The sequence below is a fragment of the Dendronephthya gigantea genome, unplaced genomic scaffold, assembly GCF_004324835.1.
Source record: "Dendronephthya gigantea isolate DGI-Jeju-01 unplaced genomic scaffold, DenGig_1.0 000000F, whole genome shotgun sequence".
In the NCBI taxonomy this organism is placed as follows: Eukaryota; Metazoa; Cnidaria; class Anthozoa; order Malacalcyonacea; family Nephtheidae; genus Dendronephthya; species Dendronephthya gigantea.
Window position 1 is genome coordinate 7,294,471 of NW_021163010.1, and position 15,529 is coordinate 7,309,999.

General features: G+C 36.1%; 2 protein-coding genes and 2 non-coding genes across 4 annotated transcripts; 3 read left to right on the plus strand and 1 right to left on the minus strand.

The window, feature by feature from the left end:
• Positions 1-1,587: 1,587 nt before the first annotated feature.
• LOC114523341 lies at positions 1,588-1,804 on the plus strand. Its single transcript, XR_003687010.1, has one exon. It is a non-coding gene; the product is annotated as a small nucleolar RNA U3 (small nucleolar RNA).
• Positions 1,805-2,501: 697 nt separating this feature from the next.
• Positions 2,502-2,718, plus strand: LOC114523346. Its single transcript, XR_003687011.1, has one exon. It is a non-coding gene; the product is annotated as a small nucleolar RNA U3 (small nucleolar RNA).
• A 369-nt stretch (positions 2,719-3,087) lies between these two features.
• LOC114521442 (peroxisomal trans-2-enoyl-CoA reductase-like) lies at positions 3,088-10,985 on the minus strand (the record flags this gene model as incomplete). Its single annotated transcript, XM_028541899.1, is given in 7 exon segments — positions 3,088-3,165; positions 3,268-3,362; positions 3,365-3,377; positions 3,612-3,708; positions 7,575-7,656; positions 8,581-8,746; positions 10,698-10,985. Coding segments are annotated over 7 exon segments (771 nt in total), but the record flags the coding sequence as incomplete, so codon positions are not given.
• A 211-nt stretch (positions 10,986-11,196) lies between these two features.
• On the plus strand, positions 11,197-12,174 carry LOC114521475. The gene has a single exon (XM_028541943.1). It carries the CDS (start codon positions 11,197-11,199, stop codon positions 12,172-12,174), a length of 978 nt encoding a protein of 325 aa, XP_028397744.1.
• Positions 12,175-15,529: the final 3,355 nt, after the last annotated feature.

Below are 15,529 nucleotides of genomic sequence, written 5' to 3' on the forward strand. Positions count from 1 at the left end.
GCAGTGAGAGATTTATATCAGCTAGAATGTTTGCTATTGTATTGCTATAGCTAGTATGCATGGGCATTGCCGATGAAAATCCAGTACTTCTACACTACAGTTTCAAAATGGAAACTATATTTTACGATTCCTTTATGACATATAACAAACACTAACAATAACATTGTCCCGCGACAAAATGGCATGCAATCTGTAAATGGCGTATAGCTTTGACCAGAACAGTTGTCAATAAAGTGAATGGAAGAAATAGTATAAAATCAAATGCTCATGCACCAGCAATTGAAAATGATGAGTTTTGGGGAACCTAGTCGCCCAGTGCAGTGGTTACCTATTTATAAAAACATAGGCTGTCGAAGTTTTTACGCCAGACGGCACGCGAAGCTTTAAGTTTAAAAGGCGATCAAATAATCAAGGGCAAGGACACAGAAGCATTTTACTTAACATTCGGTCAAAGTTGACTTAAACATCGTAAGCACGCTATTAAGTTTGTGTCACCGTTTAGCTAAGCACGGTCCTTCCTGTTGGCGTGAATTCTTAGTATTAATTCCACACGCCCACACACAAGTTCAATGCACTAGCTCCTAATATGTATAAAGGCTGTTTTCCACTTACGCGCTTTTCATACGCACGTACACGCACGTAAAAGTCGAAATCCTTATACAAGTTACCTTTGAAAAAACTAAGTGAATAAATCGAAGGAACTTAGTTTTCTGCATATTTTAGTATGCATTAGTTGACCTAGATGTTAAATAATAAAAAGTTAAAAGCATTTAAAATTTTCCGTACGTGTACGTGCGTATAAAAAACGCGTAAGTGGAAAGCAGCGTTAAGTATAGGAATGTCTGATTAGGAAGATTCTGCTGCGGAATAAAAGAGTTAGTGATTAGATTACCCGAAAACGTTTCGAGCATGCTAGGGCCTTTCTTCTGGACGAATGGGTTTCGCTTGAAACGTCGACACTTTGGACCTATTCACATAACGCTTAGCCTACTCAGAGTTGTTCATATGAGCCACTTCGACTCAAAACTGAGTGGAATAAAGCTGCAGAATCTTATTTTAAACTGTGACTCGTCATTTTCAGTAGAAATAGCCTAACAGTACTTGGCAATGGAGTACACGAAAAACTCTCACAAGAACCTCTAAGCAGCATCCCGGACACGAATATCCGTTGCCGTTGGGAATGTTAACTATACAAGCAAGCATAAAAATAAATGATCATTAATTATGCCCTCAGTTTCGTGATCTGAGTAGATTGTTTTACTTCTTTTAGTGTCTTTAAATCATTTCGATTGGCCGGGCACTCACCCCCCCCCCCCCCGTCATTCGAACTGGCTCCGAACTAGTCCAGATATATACTGCGCATGCGCATTACCTTGAGACGCAATTCGAAGCATTACATTGTAAATTTTAAAAAATTATATTCTTTGTTCGGCAGTGAATATTCTCGCTTGATAGAAAATGTATGCCGTAATCGTAAACTTCGTACTCTGGTTAGGGCACGACGTTGCGTTGTTAGGCTTATCATGCACCACATGCGCTATGTAGTGGCTGCGGGGATTTAACATCTAATTTGTTACTTGACAATTTAAGACCGTACTTTTTAGGATCATTTCTATAGTACGTGTCCCGTCTTTGTTCTCTAACATAGACAACATTCGCAACCACGATGATGAGTCGTAGTGCCTTCTTCTGAGCGGGAAGCAGATTACTAACGTTGCTTTTTAGTAACATGTTAGTGATCATTGATGACCGTTCCTTTTCGCTCCTTGGAGTGATAGGAGGAGGAAAGCGCATTCAGAGTGGTCCATTTACTTCATTAAAAAATAAAAAACTATTTCTGGGCTGAATAAGGGCATATGAGTTCATTGTCCGAATCGCTCCAAACTAACATTAACTTCCCCTTCATATTAGGGAGTTTACCTTCGAAGGTGGTATATGTACACAAACGCTTTCTTTACATTTTGAATCCGTATGTTTTCTAAAATATCAAGCATTTTCAAAATATTTGACACGCTTTTAGTTCGCTATACTTTTAAATGAATATGACAGAGAGAGATTTTATTTTCAGAGCTATAAGCTTATATGAATCATGCCAAATTTGAGCAATTTAGAAACAAGTAGACTACTCATTGTTGCGAGCAGAACCGATGCGCAGAATCGAAGCGACTGTAACCCCCCTTTAATGTTCATTTTAAAAAATTTGAAGTAATAAAAACTTGACTTTCGTGTGTCGTATAGTGCAGCCGTGCACATGAATGAAAATAAAAATATTTCTCTTATAAAAATATCCATAAATAGCCATGCTTGAAGGTACTGGGACATTTTAAATAAATTTAATTTTTTGTCCGGCAGTCAATATTCTGGCTTGATGGAAATGTATCCTGCAATCTTTCATATTTTTATGTTAAGGCACGCGCCGTTGCGTTGTTACGTTTATTATGCACCACATGCGCTGTATAGAGGTTACGAGTATTTAATATCTAATTAGCAACTGGGGCATTAAGACCGTACTTTTTAGGATCATTTCTATAGTACGTGTCCCGTCTTTGTTCTCTAACATAGACAACATTCGCAGCCACGATGATGAGTCGTAGTGCCTTCTTCTGAGCGGGAAGCAGATTACCAACGTTGCTTTTTAGTAACATGTTAGTAATCATTGATGACCGTTCCTTTTCGCTCTTCGGGGTGATTGGAGGAGGAAAGCGCATTCAGAGTGGGTTACTTTTATTTATCTTCCTTAAAATTTAAAGCCAAAAATGGATAACAAAAATTTAGAGCTAAAGAAAGTTTCGCTGTCTGAAACTTTTTTGGATCATTTCGATAGTACATGCCCCGGTCTTTGTTCCTTAACACTAATTCATAATAACTGGTGTAGGCAGAAACTGTAACTTTTGTAAAGAAAGAAATCGGAAAGATGCATAATTAGACCAACTGGCTTGCATGTACTTGCGTCAGTGTTGGATAACGTCAAAAAGTATATGCATGTCAGCGGCACGTCCTCTAGGATCCTTTCGAACCTGTTAGTTGGAGAGGTTAATCACGATTCCACTTACCTGGTATCTCAAACATAACACCGTAAAACCGTAAAGCGCCGTCCAATATCATCGTACTACCGTTTATAAATGCCGCTGCTGGGGAGAGTAGAAAACACACAGCAGAAGATACCTGAAATTTCAAAAAAATAAGGATTTCAAATCGTCAGGATATATTTTACATATACCATTAACGCTAATTCCTAACCTAGAGTAATCATCCTTTCCCACTAACCTCTTCGGGAGTACCACAGCGTTTTGCGGGGATATATTTCTTTGCTTCTTCAAATACCTTCAAATTATATCTTTCATAGTTCGCAGCTGCTGTTGAGAATAAATCGGGCCCTATACAGTAAGAGAGCACGTATCACTAGCGTGTAACATTTCCGGAGGCAATTCCCTGATTTCCTTGCACGTTAATTAATCACTACCGCTTAAATAACCATAAGCTGGTATAGTATTATTCACCGGGACTGTCTTTAAAATACGAATATACTTTAAGCTAGGCATTTCAGGACAAAAGACCCGCACTTGATACTTCGAAAATACAAGGGAACAAAACATTGACCGGGTACTTACTGGGGCTACACAATTTATTCTTATACCGTCCTTTGCCCATTCAAGTGCCAAAGTCTTTGTTAAATTGTTAACACCAGCTCTTGCTGCTCCCGTGTGTCTAAAATTATGCAAAAGGCTACATTGATTCACACAGGGCCAGACTAATTTCATACCGCGTGTTTGGATGTGTACGATTTTCTAGCTACATTTTTTTTCGGGGAGGAGGGCTGTGTGATTTTTACCGTGTGAACACCTGAACCGGACAGATTCCGGATGAACATAACCTAAATTTACATAAAGATACCTAAAAAAAGGCAGAATGCGGTGTAGTGTGCTGGCCGAATATGGTATTATGATGTGGTTTTCGTGATGCGGTAAATAAGCTCCTTTTTGTACATGGTGACGTGGTTTATGTGTATCCGCGTGTGATATGCTATATTTGGCAGGCCACCCATATATGGTACAGGAATGATATTATGGTCTATTCATATTAAATTCTGATATATACGGTAAGGTATAATGAGGTATATATTGTAAGACTGAATTGATTATGTCGTAATAAATTGACACATGTAAAAAAATACGATATCTAATTCTATTATATAATTCAAAAGCATTCTGGTTCTCGAAGATGGTGCATAAAGTAAAAAGAAAAAACTAGTGCGGCCAAACCGACACTGTAGCTGTTTTGAAAATTTAAAATTTCGAGTCGTATTTTTTAGATATCAAAGGACGGATAATAATCGCTGATTGATTGTACTGAATCCATAGGTCTCAAATATACGGCAAGTTCTCTTTTCAACTATTTATTTGAAGGAGTTTATTTTAGCTGTTGTCATCGTGTCGCCGTCCTAAATCCCTATTGGCATGCATGTGAAAACGTGCAAGTCATATCAAAGACACTTCTCTCAAAAAACAAACACTTCCGTATTAAATGTAAAGTACCTGTAAACACGCATAAACCACAATATCAAGACTGACAAAAGGCAAGCAAGCGAACTATACACCGATATATTTTGTTATTGTAGAATCAAAATATATTGCGTTATTACAGAAGCAGTGATTTCGTGTGACAAAAAATTAAAAAATGGCAAGAATACACAAAGTATGTATCATCACAGGGGCTAGCTCTGGACTTGGCTTTGAGACGAGCAGGAAAATGGCAGCTCTCGGATATGAAGTTGTGTTGGCGAGTCCAGATAAAACAAATACGAAACTGGCTATCACAAGGATTGAACAGGATTCGCCCGACGCTAAGCTTATTCACATGCCTTTAGACCTATCGAGTTTAAGTTCCATCGAAAAATTCTCGAAGAATTTTCACGATTCAGGCAAAAAGTTGAACGTGTTAATTAATACTGCGGAATGGAAGGATAGGGAAAGCAGTAGAGTACCTATCTATACGGAAGACGGATTTGAAAAGACGTTTGCTTTGAACTATTTAGGCCATTTCCTGCTGACGTTTTTGCTTTTAGACGTCCTCAAGTCGACAGCAAAGTTCGATCTGGAAGCGAGAATTGTGGTGCCGTCTTCGGCAATTACAAAACAAGTCCGTAAATTCCACACACTTGACGTGGACGATATTCAGCTAGTAAAATCTGGCTCGTATACGGGCCGTACTGCATACAATAATTCCCAAATGGCCAGAGTTCTATTCTGCCAAGAATTACACCGACGTTTGGAAGGTACAGGAGTAACCTGCAATGTTGTCAATCCTGGAAGATACGCCCCACCGACAAGTCTTTCTTCTAGTCAGAATTGTTTCAGAAAGCACATTTTCCCCTGTTTTTGTTTGTGTTCTCAGACGAAGGTTGCTAATGCAGCGAATGCTGTTGTTTTTCTCGCGACGGATGGTGAGCTGAGTCGTGTAAGCGGTCGATGTTTTATTGGATGCCAGGAAATTGTTACTCAAGTTGAAACGCAAGATATAGATTTGGACAAACAATTGTGGGAGTTAAGTAAAAGCTTGGTCAGTAATGTTCTCTGATTCCAACACTTACATACATACATCATTTATTAGAAGCTCCTCGAAAGGCTTTTCAGCTCTAATTTACACTTCTTAGTAATATACTATATATCGATATATTTACAAGGGTTTGAATTAATTTACAAATATGTCATGGTAATATTTTAAAAACTCCAATTTAAAACATTGGTTGAAATTTACATTAACAGGAATTACTTATTTAAGAAATTCGTGAGAAGGTTTTTCTTCATATTAAGTTTAAAACTTTGGACTGTCATTCTAGATTTTAGTGAGTCCTCAAGGCTATTCCAAATTGATGAAGCCCTATATAAGAAGGACCTTTGAGCTTTAGAAGTTCTACAAAGAGGTTTATGTAATTGTTTACTCTGCCGTGTTACACGATTGCTAATCTCAGAACGAGTAACAAACTTTTGACATAAATAATCAGGTGCTAACTTGTTCATACATTTGTACGTCATAACGCAGTCCCGTAGATACAAGACATCCTCGACGGGGAGCCAATTCAGTTGCTTTATATATATATTCAGTTACTTATATATCACTCCTTGGCAACTAGGGATAGTTAGGACTTAGTATAAAACTCTTAACCATATTTAGGATCAATGCAGTAATAGCACTTATGGGGGTTTTCCTTATGTTGTTGCTTTATCACCAAGACCCCTCACTTCAAAGCAATAATTATACTCTCTTTACACCAAAGTGAGGCTTGGGTGTTAAAGACGCTAGCACAAAAAAATGCGCGCTTGTAAAAGCCGTTGTGGTTTAAAAAACACATGTAATCGTCGTGAGTATATAATTGTATTATCTTGTCTTGTATACATAATTATGAGATCCTGATAAAATGAAAATGCGCTGTCTCACTTCCGTTCTACTTCTAGTTTGTCTGTCTCACAACACTTTACTTCTTTACGAATATGAGCTTTTTGTGGTTTATGAGGTTTTTATATGTTTGAGAAACTTAGGCTTTTTATGTTATAATGGGGCCCCATTGTTAGAAGCAGAGCCGATGCGCGGAAACTATTTTTATCATATAGTGCATTTCTATCATGCAGTGCATGGTTGTCTATCTGTGGTCAAGTCAGGGAGCTGGTCATGTCGGATGGTTGGTTTGTCGGATAATTGCAACATTTTCGAATTCCCCCGTTTCATAGAATCTCCTCCGTGATTCTCGTGGAATTCTCTTTGGAACGTAAAATCGCGCGAAAATTCAACTTTGGTCAAGTTTTTTTTAGTTTTTCCCTAAATTTGCAAAGTTAACGGATATTATATGCGTCCTTTAATAACTTCTTATTAACCGAGCGCGAGGTCTTTACCGAGAAATATCGGACCGAGGTCTTTTTGAACAGACCGAGCTCGTAGAGCGAGGTTTGTGCAAAAAGATCGAGGTCCGATATTTTTCGGTAAAGACCGAGCAAGCGAGGTTAATAAAATGTTTATTTTATGGCATAAGGCATGTAAGGCACTTGAAACAAACAAGAAATGCATGAATTCATATTAGTAGCCTGCTAAGCATTTGATAAAAACAAAAACAAAATATTGAATTATTTACTTTACCTAAACTGTCTGGAGACGTCTTATTAATTTCAAAAGCAATTAAATCTTCTCTTGACCATTTATTTGTGCCTTTTTCATTCAGAATTTCTCTCTTTTTCATCTCGTAATGGATCGCCGGTAACGCCGGTCCATTACGAGAAAGTGCCGATCCATTACGGGAAAGTAATGTTTTCATTAACTATGTTTTCATTTTTAGTTAATTCTTTTCACCCAATCACTGAGCTCCATTTCACGGGAAGTGACGCTTGCCATATAATAATAGCATTTAAATGTAAATAATATTCTTGCATGGTGACAATCGACTTTATTGGACTGATGAAGGCCCGGGTTAATGGACCGAAAGCTTTGCAGTATTAAATACTTACGTGGTGTACCTACAAGCTAACTTAGCTAAGTTACTTAAATGTAAATAATTCAATATAATTAATATATCATATACATACGCAAATCTGGGAAAACCATTCCTAACGGTAGCAATAATATTGACAATACTTCCACCATGATCTTTCATCCATTGTTGGTACACTACAGGTTAACATACATTTATTTTATGGCTTTAGTTATTTATATATCTATATACTTTAGCATGTACAATACGTTATATCATTCATCATATTATATTTAGCTCATTCACGAAAGCAGTGGCGGATTCAGGGTAAGTCAGAATAAATTACACGCCCTAATGGTCAGTGTTGCCAGATTACTGAAAAAAGAAGCCAAACATTGTTATAGTCGGCTCTTTACCGGATTGCTTTGTTTGAAACAAAGAAATCAACGATTATGGTGATAGTATTTGGTTAATTTATTCAGTAATCTGGCAACTACCCTGTAATGGACCACTTGCATAATAGACCAACTTATGATTTAGTTAACAAAAAGGAAATAAATCACCACAGCTAAAAAGAGCATACTGAAATTAATATAATTGCCAAGTTTAGCTGCAAAGTCTGAAGTAGTACGGAAAATATAGCAATGCGATGTTGGCAATTTTTGTATACTTTTGTATTACAGGCGAAAATGTGTAACTAATTTAGTTACAATCTCCGACCATAATATAAAAGTATACAAAATTCGCTATCTTCGCTTGGCTAGTATGGTATGCTCTTTTCAGAAATTTCCTTTTTGTCGCCTAAATCAAAAGTTGGTCTATTATGCAAGTCGTCATTTCCAATTCAGAATACTTTAATACCAACGCATAGACCTTTTCGATAATTACGCTTTGATAATGAAATCCATTTTATTTAAGGTGGTTCTAAATTTAAAATGATAATGTTGTGACGTAGCTAATTATCGAAAAAGTCTATTGGTTACTCATTTTTTAAAAATATATTTACATAAAAATCTACCAATGCGATTGCGTGTTATAGCTTTGCTAATTTATTATGACTTATCCTGCATGGATCCGCCACTGCACGAAAGTAGTCGTTTGAGACTTATAAGTTAACTAACCTTGCTGGCAACAGTTAAATGTCCCATTTAGGTTCGTGTCAATAACTGCTTTCCAACCTTTAGACTTCATGTCTGCAACATCACAAACAAACTGACCACCACCATTGTTCACAAGATAGTCTATTCTCCCAAATTCTTTCAATGCTATCTTCATTAAATTTTCGACCTAACCATTCATTACCAGAAATTAGTGACAAGATCACTGTCGCAAGTATACTAATTTGCCTTCCAGCCACGCATATTGGCATTATTGCTATACCTAATTCCCTGGGATTTTTACCCTAAAATACGTTGAGAAAAGGCATTGGGTACAGTTTTCTGACAGAGTTTGGTAATCGATTCATTTGCCTTTTTGAGGAAGACCCAATGCAAATAAATCGATTTACAGCGGAGATGTTAGGCAGTTAAGCTAGAACAGTTGCTCTATGGATGCACGGTTAAAATTCTATTAACTGTGATGGATGTAATCATCTAAAGGTCGGCAAACGGTGCCAAGTTTCATATTTTTCCCGCGTGTTTTATGGTTAAACGTTGAAGCCAATTTGTATGGTGAAATGCAAATAGTATACACGTGACACGGCCATATTGTTAAATATCTGGTATTAATGCATTAACACAAATTCGAGCTGATGCAAATAAAATTGCAATAGCTGAATGAAAAAACATGTATGCTGGTGTTCATGTACTTGCGCAAGATTGACGTAATTGTACAGTGATATATAGAAGAAAATAAAACTCGAGTTGATCAGACGCTTTAATGATCATGTAAAGCAAGACCTAGCTAGGAGAGCTCTGCATACAAACATGGTAAATTTATTTGTTTGTAATAATTATTAATCAGGTGAGTGAATTCTTTAGTGTTGTTGAATTACTATGTACAGTTCTCTTGGTTGGGACAAAACAAAATCTATCAACAAAGCAATTATCTAGTCTTAAACAGTATGGAATGTACCTCTGACAAGTTAGTAAGCAATTTAATTACCAAAAGGTTATGCTGCATCTGTTGTGCCTACTATGTCAGGTCAAAATTGTTAAGTGGGTTGTAGACTTGGCCGATTGTGTGTTCAATTAAGCTGGAGATACAGTTTGAAATTAATCAAACACAAATTATACAAGAATTGATACTGAGGATACTTAGTGGTTTTTGCATATTTTGAAGTGTTTATTAGCAAACAGAGGCACCAACTTGCTGGGACGTGATTTTCATATAAAAGAAAGGTTGCATGTATGGCGGATAATATAATGTGTCAATGTCATTATTCATGCCTCATATTGTTATGTACATATGATAAGGTATTGCTTAAAATGTTAAATTTATAGTCTTATAAACCAAATTACCTAGCTATCTTGGCCACCACTAGAGAAGGCATTAACAGTAAAAGTGCTGATGATATTGATAATGACAGGATTTTGGGGAAAGGGGGCCATGCAAAGAAAACCTTTGGGCTAGGTGGTTGGTCTGAGTGAAGAAAAAATTTGTATAAAGCTACATAACAATGATTCACTTTTTAATAATTTTCTCAGGAGAGGATGTATAGAATTCTCTCAGACAAGTGTCCTTTGCAGATTTTTGCAGCCTCTTAGTGAGCTTGTTCATTAAGTAAAAAGCAGGCTTCCGCATCAATACATGTGCATTATTATTGCAATGCATAGCAATTAAGTTGCATGAGAGAGCAGTGGTTTGATAGTATTCATTCTTGGGCATGCATGTTAGCAGGTGATGAATGAAATCAATTTTAGCTCTATTCAGTCTATTGTAAACTTTCCAACCAGACCTAGAAACAAGGTAGGGCAAGGGGGGCAGGCACGGACCTAGAAGCTTAATTGGGGGGGTGCATATTCAAATATTCAAGTTTAAAAGAGGGTAAAAACTAAAAACAATCGCTATCAAAAGAAATCAATCGGGCATAGGACGAATATATGAATATGCACCCCCCCCCAATTAAGCTTCTAGATCATCCCTGGGGGGGGGGGTGGCGGTAGAGCTAATATGTTAATTAATGAAAGATCAAACACCCTTATCCTTACAGTATGTTATCATTCTTAAATTGTTGCCTGAAGCATAGTAATAACTCATCATAACGTATAGAAGCATATTAATATAATACAACATTAACCTGTGATTCCTCTCTAATATTACATCGTACTGCCTTTACCACACTATCTGGTATATCAATTGTCATCGTTTTAGCAGAAGCACAAAGTACTTCTTCATTTCTAGATGCAATGATAACTTTCGCTCCTAAATGAAGAAGCTCTTGTGTGATTGCTTTCCCAATTCCAGTACCACCTCCAGTCACAATTGCCACTTTGCCTTTAAAAAGATTAGCACGAAATATCGAGTTTACAACCGACATTGCCCTTGGGAGTTTATAACAAGCACACCATTGGACATCGGGCTTCGGGTGGAGTGCACTGTAAAACAGTAAAAGGCCTGTTGGGGGCCTGTTCCCTAGTAGGTTTTTGACGTTTTGAAGTGGAAACACCCTGAAGGTAAAGAAGAAGGCCTGGTAGTCTTACTAGTAAATACTAGTTCACATAGTACGATTATTCTTTACAAATACTGTGTTTAAACTAAACTGAAAGTCATTTCTATTCCGCTGACAACGTGTCAAAATGAGCAACGAAGATTTATTGACGAAATTTGACGGGTTAGTGAAGCGATTTAAGAATGAATTTGACGAAATTATCGAAGCTGAGAGAGTCAAGATGAACGCGGAAGTCGAAGCGTTTAACGAAGAGAAGAAACGAATGCAAGCCTTCGTAGTCAGAGACGATGATATCATTCATCTGAACGTTGGTGGACAAAAGTTTAAAACAAAAAGATCAACTCTCTGTCAGATTGAAGGTTCCTTGCTCGCTGCAATGTTTAGCGGTCGCTGGGAAGATGGTGTCGAGCGTGATCAAGATGGCGCTGTATTCTTTGATTTTAATCCACAACATTTTGCTTATATTTTGGATTATTTAAGGGAAAAGAAAATTACAAGCGGCAAAAAACCCGCATCGTTACCTGACTTCCCAGAAAGTCAAATGAAGTGGTTTTCCAGTTTGGTCGATTATCTTGGGTTGAGTGATGAAATCTTTCCAACTGAGATTGTGTCTGACGAGAAATTCAACTTGCACTGCCCAGGATTGACTCTTCAGGAAGACGGGAAAGTCGCAGTTCATTGTGGAGCACGGGAACACAAATATGTTCTTGGTGAAAATATTTACCAACAAGGAATTGTGAATCTCAAGTTGAAGTTGGAGTCGTTTAAAGATAATGATTGGATGTTCATTGGAATAGTTAAAGGAGATTTCGTACCACCTGATAGAAGTTCATATATATGGCGTGGTTCATATGGCTGGGCACTCGGGTCTGATGGTTATCAAGGAGCATGGGAAGAAGGTTCACGTACTTATTACAATACTTTAGTAAATCTGACCAAACAAGGTGACGAGGTTAAGTTAATCCTAGATTTTGACGCAGATAAAATGTCGCTACATTTGCCCAGTGGTCATGAATTTCACATCCATATTCCGAAGAACAACACCTGGAGACTGAATGTTGATATGACAGGTGCGAATGACAAAATACGTATTATTAATGAATAGTCAAATCAAAGACTTTGGTTTAATATCAGAGAGTTTGTCAACTGAAAACGGCAACAATAGAAAGAAAAATCTCCCATATTTTTGTATTGTCTTAGATTTGCGTCCAGTTTCATATCGCGGTCAGTGATGCGCGCAACTAATTGTAATATATCATAATGATAATATACGAGGATTATTTCAATGGGCGGTTGAAATTGTTATATATATATGACCTTTTTTTAGACATAGTCTTGTAAAATAAAGTTAGTTATTTACAGGGTGCTTATATTTATATATATATATATATATATATATATATATATATATATATATATATATATACACCCATTTGCAAAAACGTTGGCCGCAGATAGATATATATTCGAAATCTAATTATCGAATTGCATATTTTGTGTAATATGATTGAAATCCCATGCAATTCTAATTAGACTTAGAGTGTCTATCTATCTATCTGCGCCCAACGTTTTTTCAAATGGGTGTATATATATATATATATATATATATATATATATATATATATATATATATATGCGGCCTGCCATGGCAAACAGTAAATTCTACTTGACCACGGCAGGATTCGAACCAGCGGCCCTCGGTATACTAGTCCGATGCTCTGCCAACTGAGCTACATGGCCAACACATTTTTGAGGATAATTCCTAAGAAATAGGAATTCTGAAGAGTTTTTAGGATCTTTTCAATCTTCTCCCGTTAATTAGCCCTGGAAAACGTCTCCCGTTAATTAGCCCTGGAAAGTTACAATTTGTAACTCTTGTAATCAATTTTTTTCAAACAGTTTTATTTTCTTGAAAAAAATCCGACAGTAATAATTCATAATTGTAGTTCACAAGTGTAAGGAATTTTATTAAAATGCAAGGAATTTTGCCCTTTTCCAAAGGAAACTAAAAATTTGTTTGGGAAGCACTGCTTACGTTAAACAATGGGAGAAAGGCAAACATAGGCCGAAACTGGCCGAAAGGGAATTGGTGGACAATTCTCATAGTCTGCCAGCTATAAAGGATCTTTTGACCGAATCGCTTGATGTTTTAAATGAACTTCATACGGCTTACATGACTCTATAATAATGACCGTTTGTTTGCATGATTTCATAATATTGACACATGTTTCTATAATATTGACTGTTTGCTTACATGGTTCTATAATATTGACTGTTTGCTTACATGATTCTATAATAATGACTGTTTGTTTGCATGATTTCATAATATTGACACATGATTTTATAATACTGACTGTTTGCTTACATGGTTCTATCTTATATTGACTGTTTGCCTACATGCTTCTATAATATTGACTGTTTGCTTACATGATTCTATAGTATTGACTGTTTGCTTACATGGTTCTATAATTTTGATTGTTTGCTGACATGGTTCTATAATATTGACTGTTTGCTTACATGGTTCTATAATATTGACTGTTTGCTTATATGATTCTATAATATTGATTGTTTGCTTACATGATTCTATAATATTGATTGTTTGCTTACATGATTCTATAATATTGACTGTTTGCTTACATGATTCTATAGTATTGACTGTTTGCTTACATGATTCTATAATATTGATTGTTTGCTTACATGATTCTATAATATTGACTGTTTGCTTACATGATTCTATAGTATTGACTGTTTGCTTACATGATTCTATAATATTGATTGTTTGCTTACATGGTTCTATAATATTGACTGTTTGCTTACATGGTTCTATAATATTGACTGTTTGCTTACATGATTCTATAATATTGACTGTTTGCTTACATGGTTCTATAATATTGACTGTTGGCTTACATGGTTCTATAATATTGATTGTTTGTTTACATGGTTCTATAATATTGATTGTTTGCTTACATGGTTCTATAATATTGACTGTTTGCTTACATGGTTCGATAATATTGACTGTTTGCTTACATGATTCTATAATATTGACTGTTTGCTTACATGGTTCTATAATATTGACTGTTTGCTTACATGGTTCTATAATATTGACTGTTTGCTTACATGGTTCGATAATATTGACTGTTTGCTTACATGGTTCGATAATATTGACTGTTTGCTTACATGGTTCTATAATATGGTTCTATAATATTGACTGTTGGCTTACTAGAAGTTTCTATCGCAGTGAAGTGCTGCCTCAAAGGGAGGGCAAATTGGAGGTAATTTTACGGGCAAAATTATGTCAGCAACAATTGAAAGATTATTATATGACTTCCCTAATAGAAATTGTTTAATTATATTACCTTTAAATACAATAAATTTCAATACACATACGTATAACTCATCTGGAAATATTTTGCAAGGCTTTCAAAAATAGATGAATCAGAATTTACATATACTTACAAACATTAATAAAAAGTAAAAAGTGATAAACCTACTTTAATTCCACTTCTATTGCACCAATGGGTATATCAAATGAGTTATTTTACAGCAAGAGTCAATGCCCAAAAGATGAGAAATAAATTATGCATCCCAGAAGTAGCTATTGCATCCTTGTTGCTCTTCCATTAATCATATTATATATACATATATATTTCCTTATTATTACTCCTCATTAAGCCAGTTCTCATTTAGTTAATCCAAGATTAATCTGTTCTAATCTGTGCAATAAATCTATAAGGCGGGTTAATTAGCATTCGAGGTTGGTGAGATTGTTGTTGCTCCTAGAATAATAGTTCCTGTTGTTGAATAAAAATACGGAAATACGTCATAAAAATGTATACGTCATCCGACCACAGATCCGACAAATAATCCAAGTTTCCTTTCGCTAATCCGCACACATCTGAAAAGAGGTCTGGAGAAGAGTTTAAAGCTGCCTGAATCGAATCATATTCGAATCGAATCGAGTCACTATTGAATGCTGGGATTTTACACCACCTCACACGCCTTCAGCTCATCTGAGACGTTATGAGGCGCATGGACAAAACGAAGTTATCATGCGTCTCGAATCATTTGTTCCTTCTCTTCCAAAAATAATGGTATAAAAAAGCGAAAAAATTTAAATTGTAATTTAAACAGTTGATGGAAAAACGTGTGTCTGCGGAAAAAAAAGAATTACTTTTCATAGATATAATAAAAAACAGTTATGTTTTACATAAGCTTTTCAGTGCCAAAGTCATTGGAAATGAAGAAAGTGATAACTGGAAGTTTTGTCGATGATCCGGCTTCTGATTGCCGGTTAATTTTTATACCTATATTTTCTGGCTATATACACAAAGAAAGTCTTAGTAAATGTCCCGCCAATTTTAGGTGGTATAAAGTTAGGGGTATCAAACTATCGAGCGTCAGCGACATGGATCGTCCCTGGTAGGCAACCAATTTAAGTCAATGTCTATAACTGATATAAT